At 39.8% G+C, this 21589-nt stretch overlaps 4 protein-coding genes and 1 non-coding gene across 8 annotated transcripts in view; 4 read left to right on the forward strand and 1 right to left on the reverse strand.

Moving 5' to 3' along the window:
* Positions 1-1669: 1669 nt before the first annotated feature.
* Positions 1670-2651, forward strand: LOC104800961 (transcription repressor OFP16). Its single transcript, XM_010523994.2, has one exon. It carries the CDS (start codon positions 1706-1708, stop codon positions 2441-2443), a length of 738 nt encoding a protein of 245 aa, XP_010522296.1. The 5' UTR covers positions 1670-1705; the 3' UTR covers positions 2444-2651.
* Positions 2652-8810: 6159 nt separating this feature from the next.
* Positions 8811-8884, forward strand: TRNAN-GUU. Its single transcript has one exon. It is a non-coding gene; the product is annotated as a tRNA-Asn (tRNA).
* Positions 8885-8996: 112 nt separating this feature from the next.
* LOC104800963 (photosystem II D1 precursor processing protein PSB27-H2, chloroplastic) lies at positions 8997-10406 on the forward strand. 3 transcript variants are annotated; one of them, XM_019200988.1, is made up of 4 exons: positions 8997-9099; positions 9178-9273; positions 9484-9908; positions 10015-10406. In XM_019200988.1, the coding sequence occupies exons 2-4, from the start codon at positions 9189-9191 to the stop codon at positions 10150-10152; spliced, it is 648 nt and encodes a 215-aa protein (XP_019056533.1). In that variant the 5' UTR covers positions 8997-9099; positions 9178-9188; the 3' UTR covers positions 10153-10406. The 3 variants fall into 3 exon arrangements, with proteins under 3 accessions (XP_019056533.1, XP_010522297.1, XP_019056534.1); XM_010523995.1 differs by having other exon boundaries at positions 9182-9273; XM_019200989.1 differs by lacking the exon at positions 9178-9273 and having other exon boundaries at positions 9027-9099.
* A 51-nt stretch (positions 10407-10457) lies between these two features.
* LOC104800964 lies at positions 10458-17162 on the reverse strand. The gene is made up of 9 exons (XM_010523996.2): positions 14973-17162; positions 14350-14626; positions 14035-14161; positions 13847-13932; positions 13399-13637; positions 12874-12960; positions 12350-12449; positions 12035-12239; positions 10458-11947 (listed from the first exon to the last, which is right to left on the reverse strand). The coding sequence occupies exons 1-9, from the start codon at positions 16829-16831 to the stop codon at positions 10977-10979; spliced, it is 3951 nt and encodes a 1316-aa protein (XP_010522298.1). The 5' UTR covers positions 16832-17162; the 3' UTR covers positions 10458-10976.
* A 4340-nt stretch (positions 17163-21502) lies between these two features.
* Positions 21503-21589, forward strand: part of LOC104800966 (uncharacterized protein C24B11.05) — a 13806-nt gene continuing 13719 nt past the window's right edge. Inside the window, exon 1 of one of the 2 annotated variants that reach the window (XM_010523999.1) lies at positions 21503-21518. The gene's annotated coding sequence lies outside the window, so the exon portion shown is untranslated. The remainder of the gene's footprint in view (positions 21519-21589) is intronic. The other variant, XM_010524000.1, reaches the window with a different exon arrangement.

Raw genomic sequence — 21589 nt, forward strand, 5'->3', positions numbered from 1 at the left:
ATATATACAATCAGATCTGATTGTTTAGGTTTCTCAAAAATTTTCAAGGATCCGACCTTGGGATTGTGTTTTATGGATATCGACCTTTCCTATATTTTGCGATTGTTGTGGATGATTAGGACGGACTAGTTGATAAGTTGTTGTTAATAACGATTACGGTTGGTTATAATTATAAATGAATAGTTAAATATAGTTGCTAATGCGGTTTATGTAACAAATATATGATTTTAATAAAATTGTTTAAATAGTTGTACTTAATTTTTACTATCATTTGATAAAAAAAAATTATTTTACTAAACTTTTGAAATAATTAATATAAATTTTATATATTTAATTTATTTTTAAGTAAAAATTAATTTTATTGTTAAAAAATTATTTTAAAAGGGTATTTTTGGTATTTTTAATCAAACATCACCAAACGTTACTAAAATGCGGGTGTGAAGTTGCGATTAAAAATTTTGTATTTTGTTGTGGTTATAAATGGTTGTGATTTAAACGATCATTTTTTCAATCGATCACAATCGTCAAAAATCACAAACAGAGCGTAGAGCGTTTACAGATGATAGTAATGTATCCACTCTACCCTTAAATATACTTGTCAAATCATATGTGTTCATATGTATGAGTAGAGGATTTTTATTAGGTTTCAAGGTAAAAGAGGCGGCACAATGAAGGTGAAAAGTTCAACCGGTGACCCAGGTCACAAAGCGTTTATGATCTGGTCCCGAGTTAAAAACTCAAGTTTGAGGAGAGAATATACTATTTTCAAATGAAATGGCTAACTTCCAATCTCGGATGTTAGTTTGGGTTTTGGTTTAAAAAATTGGATTACCCAAAACAAAACATAAAATGAAAGTGAGAAGAATCCTCAACCAATTGGATCAATGTGTATATCCAACAGATTCCTACATATTGTCGTGTCCAAATTACTCTTGAAGAACAAAATTAACCTCGAGAGAAATCTAGGGTTGTTGACGTAGACCCTCCACCATATCACTCTCTCACGTCCATGCATGTGCTCACTCCATGATGATGTCTCCATGTCCCCACAATAGCAAGATTGAGAGAGAGAGAGACCCAACATGCACTCCACAATGAAGAGATTTTGTAAGGAAGTGGCAATTCAAGAGACAAAACACGATACGATGATGAAGCAAACACAAGAAACTGCCTCAAATTAACCACCCAAGAAAATGACATCCTCTCTTCTCTCTCACCCATTTTCCTATGCCACCATCACTCTCTTCTCACAAAAAAAAAAAACTTTTACATATATATATATATATAACTATATACTTGTTGGTACATTATAACATGATCTCGAGTCCCTTTGTTTGTTGGGACTAACTATATTCAAATTGCAAATTAAGGTTAATGTAATAAAACTACACCATCGACATAGAGACTGTAGTTATATCTACACACTATAAGACGTGATTCAAAAGATAGACCGGTTTGGAAATTATCATAATCCCTTCCAAAATATCCTCAAATTAATCACTATATAAACATCACACATCACACAAATCAACTGTTTACTAATTCATAACTTTAACATAAGCCGGTTAATTACATGTGTATATATATGTATAAGTTTGCCTGTCTGTGTATATATGCATTACAAATTAACCCACCTAATTTTATCCACTTCCTCTAACCACCCTCTCTCTCTCTCTCTCTCTCTCTCTCTCTCTCTCTCTCTAAAATGCCAAGAATCTTGTGGAAAAGCTTCCACCTTTGTTTCCGAACAAACCTCACCAAGTGCTCATCTCCGCCGTGTCTCCCCTCCTCCTCCGCCGCAGATGATCCCGGCGACCTAAACCGCCGCTGCATCCTCCTCCACCACCACCACTCTTCCGCCGTCTCCGCCGCCGCCTACTCCTCCACCTCACTCTCCGCCACCGCCGCCGGAACATCCTCTTACTCCTCCTACGATTCCGACTACAATTACGACATTGCCACTGACTCTCCCCCTCCTGACTTCGCCGCCGTTTTCGCCTCCCGCCGCTTCTTCTTCTCCTCCCCTGGCCCCTCCAAAGCCATCACCGACTCTCCCGGAGATCTCTCCCTTATTTACGATAATGCCACGACCACCATTACCACGGCCAAGAATAATGAGAATGAGAGTTACGAGACTGCCACTGCCTTGACTGCCACTACAACTGCTTCGTCAGTGCCCCGTCTACTGAGCGGAGGAGCTGCCGTAATGCAGCACGTACACTCGCCGGATCCGTACAGAGATTTCCGGCGATCGATGCAGGAGATGATCGACGCCATGGACGGGAGAGATGATGCTGACGTGGCGATGGAGAGGTACGAGCTCTTGCACGAGCTGCTACAGAGCTACCTCTCCCTGAACCAGAGGGATACCCACGAGTTCATCATCCAGGCCTTCTCCGACATTCTCGTCTCGCTCTTGTCGGAAGGCCGCCGGATAGGCTGACGTGCCATTACCTGACGATTATCAGCTTTTAGGTCTTCGAGAAGGAGAAGCAACGGCGCCCAGGAGAAGAATTACTGACTTTTTTTTTTTGTATGGTTTGGTGTTTTTATTTTCCTATTTGGGTTTTTGGTAAAAAAAAATAAATAGGGTGAGGGTCTTTATTTTTCATGCATAAACGACAAAAAATAAAAGTTAACTGTAATTATTGTGTAATGATACGGAGAGAATCGAGGGAGGCGTGGGGCTTTGTCTCCATTGCATGCATGCATGTTTTGTTTTTTTTTTTGTTTTTTTTTTTTTTTTTTTTTGCATGCATGCATGTTCATTTGCTTCTTTCTTCATCCGTGTATCTTTACAATGTAAAACAAACTAAACTCGCGGGACTTTCTCTCTCCTAGGGCGATTGCAAACGCGATCAGCCCCAAACCCTAAAATTCCTTCCTCCGGCCGGCAGTGATTCCTTCCTCCGGCCGGCCACTGCCGGCCGGTCAACCACTGAAAAAGCTCCGCTGACCGGTCACAGCTGGGTGGCTCGTCTTCGTTCATCATCCGCCCCACCATCCCCCTCCATCCTTGGACCACCACCCACATCAGCCACCCCCTCTCATCGTTTAACTCAGGCTCCCCCATCACCCCCACCACTTCAATCTCATTCTCCGGCGGGAAGCCCTGTCTCTCCAGCCTCCTTTACCCTTTCTCCGAGCCGACAGGGAACCTCTTCTTGCCCCCCCTCTTCTTCCCTTCCTAGGGGAACCCTAACGAAGGCGCTTTCCTCTGCAGAGTTGGAATCTCCTCGTGCTACTGCAGCCAACAACCTATCTCCTGTTCCCCTTGGCCAACCAGCGGAGGGTGTCACAGAAGGGGCCGAAAATAGGCAAGGAGCACCAAATGACCAGCCAACCGCGACTACCTGGAGCAAGCGGTTGTTCGCCCCTCCGCGTAGGCTCCAACGCACAGGAACCCCTGGTGTACATGTCTCAGGAGCTCCTCTCATCACTATACCAGAAGAATCTATCAATGACTCTGCCCAGGAATGGAAAGAGTTTCTCATTGGTAAATTCTATGGTCCCCCCCCTGCCATGGGAAGAATCATTGGAGTAGTGAATGCGCTGTGGTCTCGAGGAGGCCCCAGGATTCGAGTCCAGAACGTTGGAAACGGCACGTTTCTATTCAAGGTACCGAATGAAACAGCTAGAGCGCGAATTCTCACCAGGAAGTTTTGGTACATAGGGCAGTGTCCTATGTTCGTCACTGCCTGGAACCCATATCATAATCCCGAGAAGCCCCCAATGAGATCGGTCTCCACTTGGGTAACCTTCCGCAACATTCCTCAGATGTTGTATAATACTGACTGTCTGAGTCGCATTGCCACCAGCATAGGTGAGCCATTATACCTAGACAGGCAGACAGAGGCTAAGGAAAACATTTCGATAGCCAGAATATACATTGAGGTCCCCCTACATAGCCCCCTGCCACAACATATTGTGGTTAATCTCCCGGGCAGTAAAGAGCAAAACGTGGAAGTCTCCTATGACTGGCTTCCACCACGGTGCAACTTATGTTCAGAAGTGGGGCATAATGGCAGGCACTGCCCTACAAACTCCCCGGCGAATAAATCAATGGAAGCGGCGAAAGGTGCAGCAGGAGTCGGTCTGACAGAATTGGGCAAACCCAAGGAACAAATTCACTGCAAAAAGCAGGAAGAGACTGTGGAGAGTGCAGTGGATCCGCCAAAGGAGAAAGCAAACAATACGGGACCTTCTGAACCCCTGCTTCAAGAAGTGATCCCACACCAACCTGGTGCTGTAGTGAATGAAACAGAAACTAGTACAACTGAGGTATCCCTGCCAAAGTTAACTCGGGCATTTAAGCAAGTTCATACTCAGAAAAAAGCTACGGCAGCCGAAAGTTCTTCTAGAGGAACAACACAAGGTCGTGGCCGGAAGGCCACGCGAGCAAGTTAAACTACATAAAGTTATCCCATGTTTTTTGTTTGGAACACGAGAGGCCTTAACGGTCGGAATAAGAGAAGTTTTGTACGTAAGTGGATTTTGGAGCAGAAGCTGCTCGTAGGTGGTCTTTTGGAAACTCATATACAAGAACACAACGCTTCTAGAATTACAGATGCCCTTCCCTTGGATTGGAGAAGTTACTGTAACTACAATGCTGACCAATCAGGACGCATATGGTTAGTCTAGAGCCCGGAAGTAATAGTGACAGTCTATCAGTCATCATCTCAAGCCATTACCTGTGGGATAACATCGGTCAACCAAAATATTTCTTGTGTGGCCACGTTGATATATGCCAGCAACTCCAGTGGGACACGCAAATTCTTGTGGGAGGAGTTAGTGTCGTTGTCGGAATACCAACCTATTGAAGCAATGCCCTGGGTAGTTATGGGTGACTTCAACCAACCATTGGACCCTCATGAACGTTCTGATTATGGAGGAACAAACATGCCATCACAAGGTATGAGTGATCTGTCTTCATGTGTCTCTGCTGCCGGTCTAACTGATATTCCTAGACGGGGGCCATGCTATACTTGGTGTAACAACCAAGTGGAAAATCCCTTGTCTGTGAAGCTTGATAGAGCGATGGCAAACGAAAAGTGGTTTGAGGTCTGCCACAACGTATACGCGGAGTTCTCCGCACCTGGCCCATCGGATCACGCCCTCTGTATTCTGTATTTTCCACAACATGCCCAGAAGGTACGAAGACCGTTCAAATATTTCAATCATCTTGCTCTGCTATCTGATTTCTCCCAGGTTATCACTGAAAATTGGAAGCCTGAAGCGTTGGAGGGAACGTCACAATACAAACTATGTAGAAGCATAAAAGCATTGAAGCAACCTCTAAGAACGCTGAACACAGTTCAGTTGAGCAACCTATCCCAACGAGTTCATGAAGCTCTGAACAAACTAAAACAAGTTCAAGAGCAACTTCTACTCTCACCAACCTCGAACTTAGCTCACCAGGAGCAATTACTGAGGAAAAATTGGTTACTGTTATTGACAGCAGAAGAAAATTTTTACAAGCAGAAATCTCGGGTCCACTGGCTGCGTGTCGGTGATAAGAATACTTCCTATTTCCACAAGCAAGTCAAAGGTCGAGCAGCAAGAAACCGGATTCATTTTCTGCTGAATGACCAGGAAAGAAAAATTGATTCACCAAAGGAAATTCAAGAGCATGTTGTTGAGTACTTTCAGAGGTTGATTGGCCTGAGAGATGGAGAGTGCATACCTCCCTCCATTGCCTGCCTACGACAAGTGTTGAGATGTGATTGTCCTGATCGTCTCCGAGATGCACTCACTTGTATACCTTCGACGGAGGACATTTTAAACACACTCAAGGCTATGCCGGATAACAAAGCTCCAGGACCTGATGGCTATCCGAAAGAGTTTTACCTATCAACCTGGGATAAAGTTGGTAGCACCTTAGTGGCAGCAATCCAAGAATTCTTCAGAACCGACAGATTATTAGGTCAGATCAATGCTACCATAATCACACTCGTGCCTAAGAAGCAGGGCGCAATACGTTTAACCGAGTTCAGACCGATAAGTTGCTGCAATACCGTGTATAAAATCATATCATCGATACTAGCTCGGAGGTTGGAAGGAGTTCTTCAAGGGGTTGTCTCCAAGAATCAAGTTGCATTTGTCAAAGGCAGGCTGATGTTGGAGAATGTTTTGCTGGCTACAGAGCTTGTACGAGGTTATAATCGCAAAGGGTGTCGAAGCAGTGCAATGATTAAGCTAGATATACGGAAGGCTTTTGATACACTCAACTGGGAATTCATCATCAGGCTCCTTACAGCCTTAGGACTGCCGTCTGTCTTCATTCACTGGATCACAACATGCTTAAAAACTACGAAGTTCTCGATTTCCCTGAACGGAGAGTTGGCAGGATACTTTAAGGGCAAACGGGGACTACGCCAAGGTGATCCAATATCACCATATTTGTTTATATTATCTATGGAGGTACTTTCACGTATGCTTGATGCAGGGGCTGCTGAGAACAAAATTAAGCTCCACCCATGATGTAGTAACCCAATGATCACACACCTTTCATTTGCGGACGATGTGATGATTTTCTCCAATGCGGACACTGCCTCCTTATCGGAAATCATGAAGATTCTGGACTGTTTTGGGAAATACTCGGGACTGCATATGAATAAAACTAAATCGGAGATTTATCTTGCTGGGATTTGTGAGCAGGAAAAGGCTGATATTGCTGAATTGTTGGGATTACGACGGGGAAGGATGCCGGTGAGATATCTGGGGGTTCCACTAAGTTCAACAAGACTCACAAGGCACGACTATAGACCGCTGATAGAGAGAATACAAAGCAAGCTGGATAATTGGGCCAATAATAGCCTTTCCTACGCAGGGAAGGTTCTGCTTGTTTCATCGGTTATATATGGGCTTGTAAACTCATGGAGTATGGTCTTTATGTTACCGAAGTGTGTACTAACGCATATTGATGGTCTATGCTCTAAATTTCTGTGGAAAAATTCTGGAACACGCAGAGTTACTCCAAGGATTGCATGGACAACAGTCTGTCTACCGAAGGAAGAAGGGGGAATCGGATTACGGAAACTGGAGGACTACAATAAGGTATTCAGGCTTAAACTCATTTGGTTGTTGTTCACGAAAGGAGGCTCCCTGTGGGTAGCTTGGACTCGTCTGAATATACTCAAGCAGCGGGGATTTTGGAACACAAAGGCAACCACAACATCATCTTGGAATCTCAGGAAATTATTGTCGATGAGGGAAACAGCACGTTCCTTCATCAAAATACAGGTACAGAATGGACAATCAACTCAGTTCTGGCTTGATGACTGGACAACACATGGACCATTGATTGACCATATAGGAGAGCTTGAGCCGAGACTGTTACGGTTGTCGAAGCACGTAAAAGTAGCAGAGGCGGTCAAGAATGGTGGTTGGTCACTTCCGGCGGCTAGAACAGAATCAATCCAACAGCTTCTGTTCTCGTTGACGGATACTGACCCGCCAAGACCGGAACTCGGAGAAGATATGGTACTATGGAAGCAAGACACTAGCGAATTCAAGCACAACTTCTCAACCTCGAAAACTTGGAACCTGATCCGTGCGAACAATCCCACGGTCTCGTGGCATCGTATGGTCTGGTTCCGAGAGGCTGGTTCAAGACACTCTGGCAGGTTATGATGCAACGTTAGCCGACAAAGGACCGCTTGAGGAGATGGGGGCTCCAAACAGATGCTACTTGTATACTATGCGGGCTTGAGGAGGAGACGCATCAACACCTCTTCTTCGACTGCACCTACAACAATGATGTGTGGACATACTATGCCTCATGTTGCTGGGATTCTCCACCGAGTTCACTGCAGGATTGCATTAATTGGACTGCAGCAACGGGCAATGATGACGGGAAGAGCAGGGTGACAATCTCCAGACTCATCCTGCAGGCCACAGTGTACCTTCTTTGGAGTGAACGTAACAACCGAATCTTCCGGAACGACCCTAAAGCGTCACATGTTCTGCAACAACAACTCGACAGCATGATGAAAACCAATCTCCTTTCGGTGAAGGGCAGGACAGGATCAACAAGCAACATGCTTCTGGAACACTGGTACTTTTTGACGGAACGAACTAGAAGGCGATAACGCAACACGACTAAGGAAGTAGGCAACTGACTGCCAATTATTTTGACCACTTGCACATGGGATTTCTTGTATTAGCTTGCTCAATGATTATACGGGGCTGTTTTGTAAGAATTTTGAACTATACGGCTTAATACTAAATCACATTTAACCAAAAAAAAAAACTAAATAAATAAAATTATATTTTTACAAACATGTAGATGGTAACTATAAACTCCGACCGACGAATCGGTGTTATAACATCCCCTTATTAATCTTAATTACACAATCATACGCTAACCTTAATTTCTCCATATTTTATCATCAGAAACTCTCATGAATGTAACCGGGTTTTAGATCTATTTGGATGATTTATATAATAATTTTTTGCTGAATCTTTTTATTCTGAGTAAAGATTAAAGATACAAACAAAATTTTTATTTCATCCTTCGGCAATGCCATATTGCATACGATGTTCATATTAGTGCGAGTTATATCTCTAGCTCTCTAGCCAACCAACCACATGGTTAATTAAACGATCTAATTAATACAAAACAGGTACATATATCCACATGTATGTAAATGTGTTGGAGTCCATTAGCATTTGCAGCGTGAATCGCCTCGAATAAAAATTAAAATGTAGTTATAATGATTCATGGTATATTTATATATAATTAGGATGATTAAATGGATTCAATGTATTATAATTGCTTTTGTAATGACATTAAAAATAGTGAAACAAAAGCTGGAATAGCTCAGTTGGTTAGAGCGTGTGGCTGTTAACCACAAGGTCGGAGGTTCAACCCCTCCTTCTAGCGATCCGAATTCATTTTTATTTTTTTAAAACTAAATTATATATTTTCTTCTGGAAAATATTTATCCGAGGGTAAATCTGTCAATTCGTCCTAAATAATCCAGAGCCATCCATCGTCCTCCTCCGCGCACCACTGCTATTCACTCACTCTACGAAGTTTGCGACCTTTCACTTCGACAGCTCCGGTTTTGTCCGAAGGCATCGAAGCATAAGGAAAAGGTAATCGAAAGATCTTGCCTTTTCCATTTTCTAAATGCGGATAATGATCCTGCGAAGCCTCTTATGCTACTTCTTCAGACAGGAGACACATGGGTTTCCTTGTCGCCGCCAAGATTTGCTGTCCGAGTAACACTTCCAGATTGGTCCATGAAGATGCAAAATCTAATTTTGAACGTGATTATCACCTCCCATATCTCTCTCCACGAAAGGGCTTTCCTTTCTTTGGTCAAATTTTGTAGTTTAGATCGTGTTAAAGATCCTCTGCATGATGTTCCAAAACGTCGCTGCGACCGTAATCTGGAACTTGAGTTCATATGGTTATGATGTCGTTGATTGTATTATGTTGAGAATCTCTTTCACATTTTTTACTTTCGAGATTGACAGATCAAAGGCTTCGAGGAAGGTGTCCTGGCTCTGTTCAGTGTCACGATTCTCTGCACGCTCGTCGTCGTCGTGGTTTCTTGAACTGCGTTGGCGCTTCGTGTATGGTCATGGTCGGTTTCAGAGATGGAATATCAGCATTCCCTGCCATGGCAGAGGATGGAAGTAGCAGGAAGGAGGAAGGAGAGGGACAAGGAATAGTGGGTGCGTTCAAGACGCTATTCGATCCTGACGAGAAGACAAAGTCCGGGAAAGTGCTTCCAAAGGCTTACTTGAAGTCTGCAAGAGAGGTTGTGAAGACACTCCGCGAGTCTCTGAAGGAAGATCCTTCAGACATGGCAAAGTTTAGGAGAACGGCGGACGCTGCAAAGGAATCAATCCGAGATTATCTGAGCAATTGGAGAGGCCAAGAGAGAGTCGCCCTCGAAGTCCGTCTCGTTTGATCCCCTCCTCCTCCCCCCCCCCTTCTCCTTGATATTTTGACAGTGGATGGATGAATGAAAAGATATGGTTTGTTGGTGTATATGATTGCAGGAATCATATGCAGAGCTAGAGAAAGTGATCCGAGCTTTGGCAACGTTTTACTCGAAGGCAGGCCCTTCTGCGCCTCTTCCGGAGGAAGTCAAGTCCGAGATATTGGATGATCTTTCACGAGCTGAAGAGTCCTTGTGAAAACATTCGGATCAGATCTTCTGGAGACGGATTCAGCCTCTGAATTCGGTATCTGGATATTGCAGGGAATGAACAGCTTCAAGTACATGGCAATGTTTGCTCTAGAGTTTATGGTTACATATGATTTGCCTGTCCATTTTCATTTTGCAGCAGAAGAAACTTTGATGTGTTCTATATGTAGCCATTCCCATCACATTCTTTGAATTCATTCCTTGTATTTCGAAAACAATTGAAGAAAAAGTGCATTTCTGTTTTGAAACAATGCCCATCATATTATTATTATTGATCCTCCTGCTTCAAGAGCATAAAGTAAAATGAAATTAAAGTACAACAGAAACACCAGTTCACAAAATTTCAACTTGTACAAATGCAGATATTGTTTATCGGACTTGACCTATGTACAAGCACTGTAAACATCAACAAGTCACTGGAAGAAGTTATTACTGATCAAGAAGCCGAGCATGAATTCTTTGAACATGTCCTCTGGCTCCAAGTTATGTTCCATTGGATGTCATGTCACAAGCTTTACTCTGTAAGCATCATGGAAACTTGAAGGTATATATAGACAGACAGGCCTCTTACATTTCCTTCATCAGATGCTAAAAACAAATCCCCATCCCACCTCAAGTACTGGAAACTGTGGCTTCGGCATTTAAGGCGCCGAGCATAAGGTGATGTTAGAGTTGAAACCAGGGATACTGGCGAAATACCTTCACAAGAATTGCAGATGTTCTGAAAAATCTTTCCTTCCCTCCATCAACTGGAATGGGTTTGTCATTGGAATAAATGGGCAGGGAGTCTGACTCATTTCAGCAAACAGATTATTACTCAGCAATGGTTTCTCTCGGTAAAGGAGCTGGAGCGGCTAACAAGTCATCTTTCTGTGAACCATTCTCTTTAAAAGAAGCAGTCAAAGCTGAATCAGCCAATTTGTCAACCGACGATGAGTTGCCTGTGAGATCTAGGCAACCATTTGCTTCATGGCCATTCTCCATATAAACTTTTGAGGACTGAACAGCTTCTATATCACAGAAACCAAGTTCTGATGCAGTGAACTCTTCATTCCCAGGCCCTTTTCCTGGTGTGTGCTGGCCATCTGATCCAAATTGCTTCTCTGGACCAGATTGCTTCCCAGAAGGAGGTTTCTCATCAGACCCTAACCTACTTGCAGCTTGATCTTCACAAGGGGGACAGACGTTGCTAAGCAAGTTATTCACTTTACAGGAATGAGTACCATCTACAAGTAAAATGGGTAATTGCTCACTTTTGCCATCAGGGATTATGGAGCTCATATTCGATGATCCTCCACAAGAATTGGATAAAGGGATATTATTTCCATCCCCAGAATCAGCACAAGTCTTCTTATCAGCGGAGGCCTGTAGAAGTTCCTGAGCATCTGTTTCTGCATTCACATCCAGACGACCATCTTCACATGATGATCCAGTATCTTCACATGGAAAACCTGGCATGTTCTTATTTTCAGAATTTAATGCTATCTGACAAGCAGAAGAGCTACTGCGAGATTCTCCACCAGGAGAATGATTAGGTAACTCATCCTCTTGCTTGGAAATAGTGCTCATGGTCATTTGAGCCGAAGCAGGTATCTTATCCTCATCACAGGTAACAAGATCCTTGTCTGCAGGACGTCCATCGCATTTGTCATCCACCTTATGGTAGATAGGAACAACTTTAGCAGAAGAGTCACATCCTGATTTCTTTCCAGTCTCCATCTCAGACTTAATAGCACGGTCGTGTACAACTAAATGCTCACCTATGTCTTCCAGTTGTCTGACACCTGTCCAGAAAACAATTCACAACTTAAAAAGGTAACCAAAAACTAGATTGTAAGGGACAAAAAAACCCTGTTGCGGTCAGTTTTAACCTGCAGCAGCGGTGGCAGCATTTCCTTCAACCAGCAGTGATTTCTGTAACATGTCTATTCCAGGGAATACCAATGTGTTCAAGGACCTCATTTCTTTCTTAGATGAATCCTCTAAAGGACTGAAGCCAAAGTTACAAATCCATGCATGCAAGAAGTCTGGAATGGCAGGGATAACCAATTTCTCAACCCTGAGAGAACGCATAGCCTTTAAGAACAAGAAAAAACAAGGTAATAGGTTAAAAAACCAAAGAACAATAATACAAAGCATCGTTCAGGAAGGTAACAACAAACGATGATCATAATAAACCAGCCCACCAATTCAATAGCATCAAAAAGTCGGCGGCACATTCCTTGACGCCTGTATATGTGTCGGGTTCCAATGAATGGCATCTCTGCCAATTGTGTACCATGGAACCTAAAAAGGAATAATAGAAACATACTAAAGTGAGAGATGATCAACACATTCATTTGTGTCCGTAAGCCTATGGAAATGAAAGAATTAGAGCTGAATAGCAGATTTTAGTTAAAGCTGGTTAAATGGTCCGAAATGCTAGCAGCAATCAATTTGAACGAGCTGGAGATAGACCATAGAGCTCACAGTACAGTTGTACTGGGGGAGGGGGTGTAAGCTAAAGGACTTATTTAGGAATCGGATGGGAAAAAACAAGGGCTATTCAATTCAATGTCAGAGTGTTCCCGCTAATGAGTGAACTTCTAACACGAGACTAGATAAGTTTTACAGCATCTCACTCTCATGGGAAATGATATGATGATATGATCTCATTGCCTGTTACTCCAACATTAAACGTCACAAAGTAGACCAATATCATGCACAATACCTGAGAGAAGCAGCTGAAATAATTTCATCACCCCTCTCTAGGATAGCAGTGTAGAAACCAGTATAGTTAATCCGGTTGAAGTTTGACCTGATCAAAGAAGACAGTAGAGAAAGAGAATCAAGTACAGAAGGCAAAGAAAACCAAATTTGTATCCACTATAGTTTCATGCAGATGCAGCAATCCCTAAGAAACTAACTGCACACACACAAACAAGCAACCCACAATTATTTTGGACTCGAAGATTAAACTATTATCAATAGTAAAATATCAAACTATGCATATAAGAGAGTTTTGCTTCAGCATTTGACTGTGTCATGCTTAACGACAAGTCTATGAGACAGGATAGCATCTTTACTACATTCAATTCACTTTTCTAACCATTTATACGTCAGTCCCTAGGCTCCTTAGGCACCTCTAGGATAATTGGCCATCCGGCTAAATGCTTGTATATTCCTTACGCATAACAGTAGATTCAAAATCATTTTTTAGGATGACTATTTGAAGGCACGGAAATGCAGCACTTACCCACAATTATACAGGACATTGCGAATTAGATTTACACCACTCCTTCGGTCAACTATAGGTAAAAAGCATTCATCCATGATAGCAAGTCCAACGGCAAGCTTTGAATTAATTTCAATCCTCTGTGCCAACATATGAGGATTTGAATCTGAATCGGTATCCACCCTATGAATAAGAGACCATGAAAAGCCGGCTTCTAATTCATTTTTTACACCAAGATACTTCTGCAATTGTTCGAACAGCTGCAGAAAACAACGAATTTTTTTAATTTGAATCTGAATCGGTATCCACCCTATGAATAGTAGAAAAACTCAATAGGTGCAAATCATGTGTATAAACCTTCTCCTTGGACATCCAACTATAAATAATCATCATATGTAGTCAATAACGGAATATAACGCTTGGAAAACTGAAGAATCAAAGTTGTTCACTTGACTAGGAGAGTAGCTACCTCTAAGCATTTTGGCCCACAAAAAGGCGTGGAACCAACATATTGAACTTTCTGAGCATCCATCTCATTCATACATTGTTGGTGATCTACAAAAGGAGAAAACCAAAACTCAATCAAAATATTACAATCACTTAAGAGTATTTCTTCATAAAAGGGAAAATTAAAACTGATAAAAGGAAGCATCTTACATTTTTTCTCACACATGTTACAAGAAAGTAATGACAGAACACTCTCATCCTTGTCGTTAGAGTCCACAGCAGCACCACAGAATTTGCAAGTACAATTAGGACAGTGCCAATCACCCGAAGGAAGTGACTACAATAAAAGCATGATATAAATAAAGAAAACACATAAAAAAACATAATGTGCTAACCTAGAAAACCGTAAAAAGATAAAAACATTAAAAGGTTAATAACTTGCGCAAGTAACATATTACAGCAATTTGCTAATCCAGGATATTAATTCTAGATTATCAAATAGATAAGCTTTTTAATAAGTCATACCTGCATACCTAGGCAGCTTTGGTGATATGTTGACGGACAACCATCACAGCAGATCAAATCACCACCATCTCCACAAATACCACAAGTATCATCATTCGGGTCATCACCATCAGTATCCACATGATGGAAACCAAGATTCTCTGCATCTTCTTGCATATTCCATGCATTAATTTGGCATTGAAGAAGAGAAACGCCAGAATCCAGATAAATATTTGGAAAAGGCTGACGTAATTTGCTCCCGGCATGAATCTCAAATCTGGAAAGAAAACAGAGTTTATCTCAAAATGTCATGATAATGCTTTGCTTTGGCTGCTGATAGCTATATAACATAGACATTTTGGATTCTCAAAGGAAATGCACCCAAAAGATGGTCGTTTTTCTTAATGGGTGATTTTGGTTTTGGAGAATCATGATGGATGTAGTTGCATTTCAGATCCTAGCTAAGTTTGAGAGAATTTTCACTTGAGTAAACACTTTTAATTCTCTCTCTTGGTGGTGGCTGTAATTGAAGTGGAATGACGGAAAATTTGGCTATTCGATAAGGGAGGCCAACGCTTCATGGCAAAGAACCAAATGGAGCACTTGTGTTCTGCAACTAGATCCCAACTCGTGGGTTCTCGAGTCAATGAATCCCATCTCTTGTTATCCATCCCTCCAGCATCACCTTTGTACAGCGGCGATTCATGTATTGCACCTTCTGGCTTTGTTGGACAACTCCGGAGTCGATCAACCAGGAAAGCAACGTCCTTTTTCCAGAGTAAGTACTGAACCCATCTATCTCCAAATTCTTTTCATCCCTGGAACTACGCACCAACAAAGTACATCTTCCAAGTTTGTTGCTTTTCCTTCCATTTTGATAATGAGAATCCAACCCAGTGGATGGTCTTTCATCATTATGATAGGAAGAGTTTTCACTTTTTGAGTGTAAACTAACCACATTGATTTTTCCATTTACTCTTTTTTTTGTGGACTTACCTACCGACTTTACCAGAAAACTCTTCTCTTCATGGGTATCACTGTACGTTGTCCTTTCTTCTCCATCAATTTCCTTTTCGCTATCACTACTACTGGTTTCTTTTTGCCATTTCTTCATCATCCCAGTCCTGGTAATATTTTTCGTCTTCCTAGCTAACTTGTTCATGATATCCTCGGACACCGAGGCAAATGCAGCAACATCCTTCCCATATTTGGAATCATTTTCGTCATCATCTAACTGCTTCAGAAGCGCCTCATATGCCTTGATAATTGACCAATATGCTGTTCCTGACGGGTTTATATACACAGCATCCAGGTAATCTCTGTTCCTCCTGGGTCTATAATCTATCGTCCAACCTGCGTCGACAAGCATTCCCTTAATCCGCTCACGTAGGCGTTGTTTCTCTGTTCCAGCACCACGTCGCACTTTTCCTTCTTTGACTGCAATGTGTTTCACTGGTTCACGCAAAGTTTTTTCCATTTTGGAATTTACCCTCTTATTGGATTTACAACTTTCAAATTTCCTCTTTTCCAATTTCAACGACATATCACTGTCTTCTGATGCTGAATCGTCATTCTCATCGCTTGATTTACCAGATGTTGATTTTACTGAGATATTCTTACGCTTTTGTGCCTTAATAGAGGATGCTTGTTTCTCATAAAACCCTGCTTTCTGGTGAATGGTTGAAGCAGCAGGAACGCTAGTTTTACAAGGACCATGCAACTTTGAACGGCATTTGGTCCCCGAATATTTCACTTGCCCCAAGCTTCTCGCTGGCTCATCAATAGCCTTCTTTTTGTTTACCATCACCTTCAAAACACCGTTTCTTCCCTGCACCCTGATCGGTTCAGTAGGATCAAAACCAGAATCAGAATCAGAGGCACTGGTGCATTTCTCCTGAGTACTAAAACTACGCGTGCCATTTATGTATGATTTCTTTCTCCCCTCAAGAACACAGTCACTGCCAGATCCTGATCCCGATCCACTACTACCACCATCAAGACTTCTTGGGGCAACAGAACTTCTTCCACTGACACCAACATTGACATTATCGAAGCATTTTCTCATTACCATTGCACTATCAAAACCATCATATTCATCGAACTCGAAAACATCTAACTTATTCCTCTTACTCACACCCATATCCTCACCGTTCCTTCTAACAGAACCATTATCATCGAACTCTGGCCTATCCCTTTTCCTGCCAAATTCATTACCTTCGGAGCTACCTTTCACCGGACCAGCTACGTTGCGGCAAACTCGGACAGTTTCACGGTCAACCCTTCTACGGCGAGGTGCCAAAAACTCATCACTTGACTCGGAATCACTAGCCACTATTCTGGATCTATTCTTATCTTTCTTGCACTGGGAATTCCTGCGTCTTCCCAAAGAGGAACCGATCCTACCAACCCCATCACTCTTTTTCTTCACAATCAAGCAGCCTGACGAGCTCCTAGTCTTTGCAACTACCCGTGAACTCTCACCCGATCCACCACCCCGTTCCATAGACGACCACTACCACAATCGAAGTGGAACTCAATAAATCCGATCCCGCGCCAAAATCCACGGTGCGATCAATACATAGTACACAAAATTGAAAACCCTTTACCCGATAAATCTCTAAACCCCACTAAATCACCAGATCCGAGGTAAAGGAAAGCAAGACAATCCCGCGTTCTCGGCAAACAGAAGACGGAAACGGGAAAGCATACGGCACTAAATCTCCATCGGGCTCAGCAGAAGTCGCCGGTGAGTCTCAGAGTCCCATGATCGCCGGGGAAGTAACTTTCCGGCGAGCGAATGGAAAGAGACAGACGAGCACGAAGGAACGTTACAAGATTGGGGGAGAGAGTAGATGGCTTTTCCCATTCGAAACGATTTATAGTACCCGATTAAAAATTTACCCTATAGTTTGTAATTATCACTTAGCGCCCCCTCTTAGTGTCTCGTAATCGAATATTCCCCTGTAGTTTGTGATTTTATTATTTACCCCCCACAACTATTGGAACCTAATCGAATCCAATAGAGGTAAGCCTCTGGATTGCTTAGAAGGTTCGATGAGGCAAGATCTCCAATTCGGAGGTGTGGATTTATTCGGAGTGGTCAATCAATGGGCCGAAGAAGAAAGGTCTGGAGGCCCAAATACAGAAATAAAACGGAATAAAGGTTGAAATGTATGCATTAAATAGTAAATACAAGGAAATACATATAATCATGAAAATTCCCATTTTTTTTATAATTTCATACAAAAATTGGAAATGAAATACTAGGAATTCCATATATATATAATCATAGAATGTTATATGACTATAAGTTATGGCCTCTTCCATCTTAATAGATCACATAAAATCTCGATTTGAAATTTGTAAAAAAAAAAAAACGTTTCAAATTAAAATTTGCGAATTACTGTGAATAAAAAAAATACCGTCTTAAATTTTGTATGTAGATTTAATAAATAGAATTTTTAAAAATTTGAAGAGATGGTAAAAGATGAAAAAAAATCACGATTGAAAGCTGAAATTATTTTTGGTTGGGGAGATTTCAAAATTTGAAATTAGGAAATGATGAAGGTGGTGGGATTTGATTTTAGGAGGTTTGGTTGGGTCACGTTCGGTGGTTTGTGTCACTCTTTCACTCTAACAAAATTATAGTTTTCCCCATACTCATAAAGTCAATAATTACAGTGATAATTATTTTATGTCCCACTATTCCACCTGTATTGTTATGAACATATATATATATATATATATATATTAAGAAAACTATAAAATAGTCTAATGAATTCGGATACTCGGGTTATTTAAGATAAGTTTCGGATAATGAAAACAAAAGATTTGGTGAATTTAGATTTGTTTTTAAATCACGTTGGATATGATTATGAAAATAATATCAGATTCATTTATAAGATTACTGATATTTATGGAATTAACATTGAAATTAGTTAGAAATACAACTGTATCCATGCACGTTCCGGTTTCGGAGTTTCAAATATTGCCAATTATTACACATGGATGATATTTATATACAATTAGGTATAGTTTCAAATGTCTATGTACTTGTACGTGTAATGTACAAACACGCCTATGAATACGTACGCCTCCTTTTTATTTTACAAAAAAAAACAAATATTGGGTAGAAAACAAACAAAAGAAACAGGGAATTCAACATGAAATTTGTGAGTCACACATAATAAAACCAAAAAAGTACTTTTATTTTTGCCTATTAATATAACGAGTCAGACTATTTATACGATAGAACTATTCGTTCACGGGCTCGGCTCCTTTTGTTTCCCCCCTTCGCACCCATCTTTTCATATCCCTTCACCCATTTGTCACGACTTTGATTCGAGAAAGCATATATATATATATATATATATATATATTGTTTCACAAATATTTTACTGCAGATGGATCTTGGCATTGTTATATATGGACATGTACGGATATCATATTATATGTGTGTGTGTATAGTTTCTGAAAAATGTTTCGACGTGACTATATATATATATATATCTTAGACTCACGTAAATCATGGACCGGATTTCCGGATCTTGCACGTTCGATGAGATGTTCTTATTCGTGTACATTCGCATGTGCTCGAGAGTTTTGTCATCCCATAATAATTCCGAACATCAAACAATTTGATACAATCGTACGTAACAAAAAAACGTGAAACATGTATATATATATACATATGCATGGATGGGTATAATAAATTTAATTGCATGTAAGATTCATATTTTGATACTATATATATATGGAGACATACAACATATATGATCGATAAATTACGTGATGAACCAAACACACATTTAAATTGGTTTGAACTATATATATATATATATATATATATATATATGTATGTATGATGGATATAAAACTTGCAATGGATATAAAAAAATGATCAAACAACGTGAAGAGAAAAGGCCATGTTCGTGAATCATACCCGAACCCTAGACTAAGTAGACTTACTAATGTGATCATTATGTATGTATGTATGTATGTATGTATGTATGTATGTATGTATGTATGTATGTATGTATGTATGTATGTATATGCCTTGCCATACATGATACATGTAAGAATATTTTCCAAAAAACAATCAGATAATATTCATAGTGTATATTTCATCAAAAAAAATATTCATAGTATATTATAGTATTTGATTGATTATTCCCAATATTATCGGAGAATGTTGAATAAACGTGACATATGGAGAATATAAATATCATTGTGCTAAAAAAAGGGGAAATTAAGCGGAAAGCACATGAACATTAAGGCTTAATAAGAATTTGATACAATCGTACGTAACAAAAAAACGTGAAACATGTATATATACATATATACACATGCATGGATGGGTATAATAAATTTAATTGCATGTAAGATTCATATTTTGATACTATATATATGGAGACAGACAACATATATGATCGATAAATTACGTGATAAACCAAATACACATTTAAACTGATTTGAACTATATATATATATATGTATATGTATATGTATATGTATGTATGATGGATATGAAACTTGCAATGGATATAAAAAAAAATGATCAAACAACGTGAAGATAAAAGGCCGTGTTCGTGAATCATACCCGAACCCTATAGTAAGTAGACTTACTAATGTGATCATTGTGTATGTATGTATGTATGTATGTATGTATGTATATGCCTAGCCATACATGATACATATAAGAATATTTTCCAAAAGCAATCCGATTAATATTCATAGTATATATTTCATCAAAAAAAATATACATAGTATATTATAGTATATGATTATTGATTATTCCCAATATTATCGGAGAATGTTGAATAAACGTGACATATGGAGAATACAAATATCGTGTGCTAACAAAAACGGGAAATTAAGCGAAAGCACATGAACATTAAGGCCTAATAACAATTTTATAATTTGGTTAAATTAAAAATAAAACTGGACGAAATGATGAATAAGAGGAAACTATAGTTAAAAAAAAATGATGTCCAGATTATCCGCTGTCAACCGCAGCCTTTTTCCACTGGTCGCTTCAACTCCCATAATGGATCCTCTGTAATCTCTATCATCACCACACAAAAATCTTTTATTTTATACATTTAAATGCTATCCCCAAATACTATAATATTTCGATGTTTACTCATAATATATATATATATATATGTGTGTGTGTGTGTATAGAATGAAAATATTTATATATATCGGACGTCGTTTTTAAATTCTTATTTAGCAGTATAAATTTTTTTTTTCCGGAAATTTGCACTTTGAATAACTTTAAAGGCATTAATTTTGCGGTGCAAAAGAAGGAAACCGTTGCTTTATTGGTCGGACAATTGATTTTTTTTAAATTTAAAATTAACTTCAATTATTAGTTGCATGTAAGTATACATGTAAGGCTAAACAATACATTGTTATAAAAAAAGCAAGTTTTCGATTCAGAATTTGGATTTATTTTCTTAATCTAAAGGCCAAATTAGTTTTCTATCATTTTTTTCCCAATGAATTTCAGATTTTTAAAACTATTTTTTTATAAAAAAAATAGTAGGACATACGCAATGATAAATTAGTCAAAGGAAGGTTATTGGTGAAAAAATATTTAAATTTCGAATATATAATGATTTGGATTAAAGTCAAAGAATGATGCAAATAATATGCTTTTGTCTTAAATAGAAATTCAACGAGTAAGTAAAGTTGATTCTCTCTAACGGGCAAACTATGCCTGCTTATTAAAACTGCCCACATTTTCCGTCACCCATTCGTCAACGCCGTTAAAATCCCTTTTTTTTCAGTTGATTTTAAATTTTGTGATTTTTTTTTGCTTAAAAATAACAATAATATGAATTTAAAGATTATGTGAGATAACTAAATGTACTTAAGCCACAAATGGAAAAAAAATGGAAAGTGGTTATTGTATATCAAATAATTATGGATTTATACCAACAATAATAATTATGGATTAATACAATTAAATTATAATTTAAAGGTGATGACGCATCATGAATTTAAAGCAACAACAAAGGCCAATTTTTTTAACGGTACACTACTTGCCTAATATGCTTTATGGGTTAACGGCGTTAGCCGCCGTTATCTTCCTCTTTAAAAATACATATATAGTCCCCGTGTAGGAATCTCGTTTCTCACCATTCACTCGCTTGCATATTTCAAAATCTCTCTCTCTCTCTCTCTCTCTCTCTCTCTCTCGCTTAGAGAACAAGCTTGGGATCTTTGTTCCTGCGAGTTAATTAATAATCTCTTCCGA

This window comes from Tarenaya hassleriana, unplaced genomic scaffold (genome assembly GCF_000463585.1).
Source record: "Tarenaya hassleriana unplaced genomic scaffold, ASM46358v1 Cleome7, whole genome shotgun sequence".
Taxonomy (NCBI): Eukaryota; Viridiplantae; Streptophyta; class Magnoliopsida; order Brassicales; family Cleomaceae; genus Tarenaya; species Tarenaya hassleriana.

Excerpts from the sequence above, each read along its gene's own strand:
- LOC104800961 (XM_010523994.2), top strand. The coding sequence starts at position 1,706 with ATGCCAAGAATCTTGTGGAAAAGCTTCCACCTTTGTTTCCGAACAAAC.
- LOC104800963 (XM_019200988.1), top strand. The coding sequence starts at position 9,189 with ATGGGTTTCCTTGTCGCCGCCAAGATTTGCTGTCCGAGTAACACTTCC. Across the intron at positions 9,274-9,483 it reads TGCAAAATCTAATTTTGAAC|ATCAAAGGCTTCGAGGAAGG; the intron begins GTGATTATCACC and ends CGAGATTGACAG. Across the intron at positions 9,909-10,014 it reads AAGAGAGAGTCGCCCTCGAA|GAATCATATGCAGAGCTAGA; the intron begins GTCCGTCTCGTT and ends ATATGATTGCAG.
- LOC104800964 (XM_010523996.2), bottom strand. The coding sequence starts at position 16,831 with ATGGAACGGGGTGGTGGATCGGGTGAGAGTTCACGGGTAGTTGCAAAG. Across the intron at positions 14,162-14,349 it reads AAAGCTGCCTAGGTATGCAG|TCACTTCCTTCGGGTGATTG; the intron begins GTATGACTTATT and ends CTTTTATTGTAG. Across the intron at positions 12,240-12,349 it reads TTTTTGATGCTATTGAATTG|GCTATGCGTTCTCTCAGGGT; the intron begins GTGGGCTGGTTT and ends TTGTTCTTAAAG.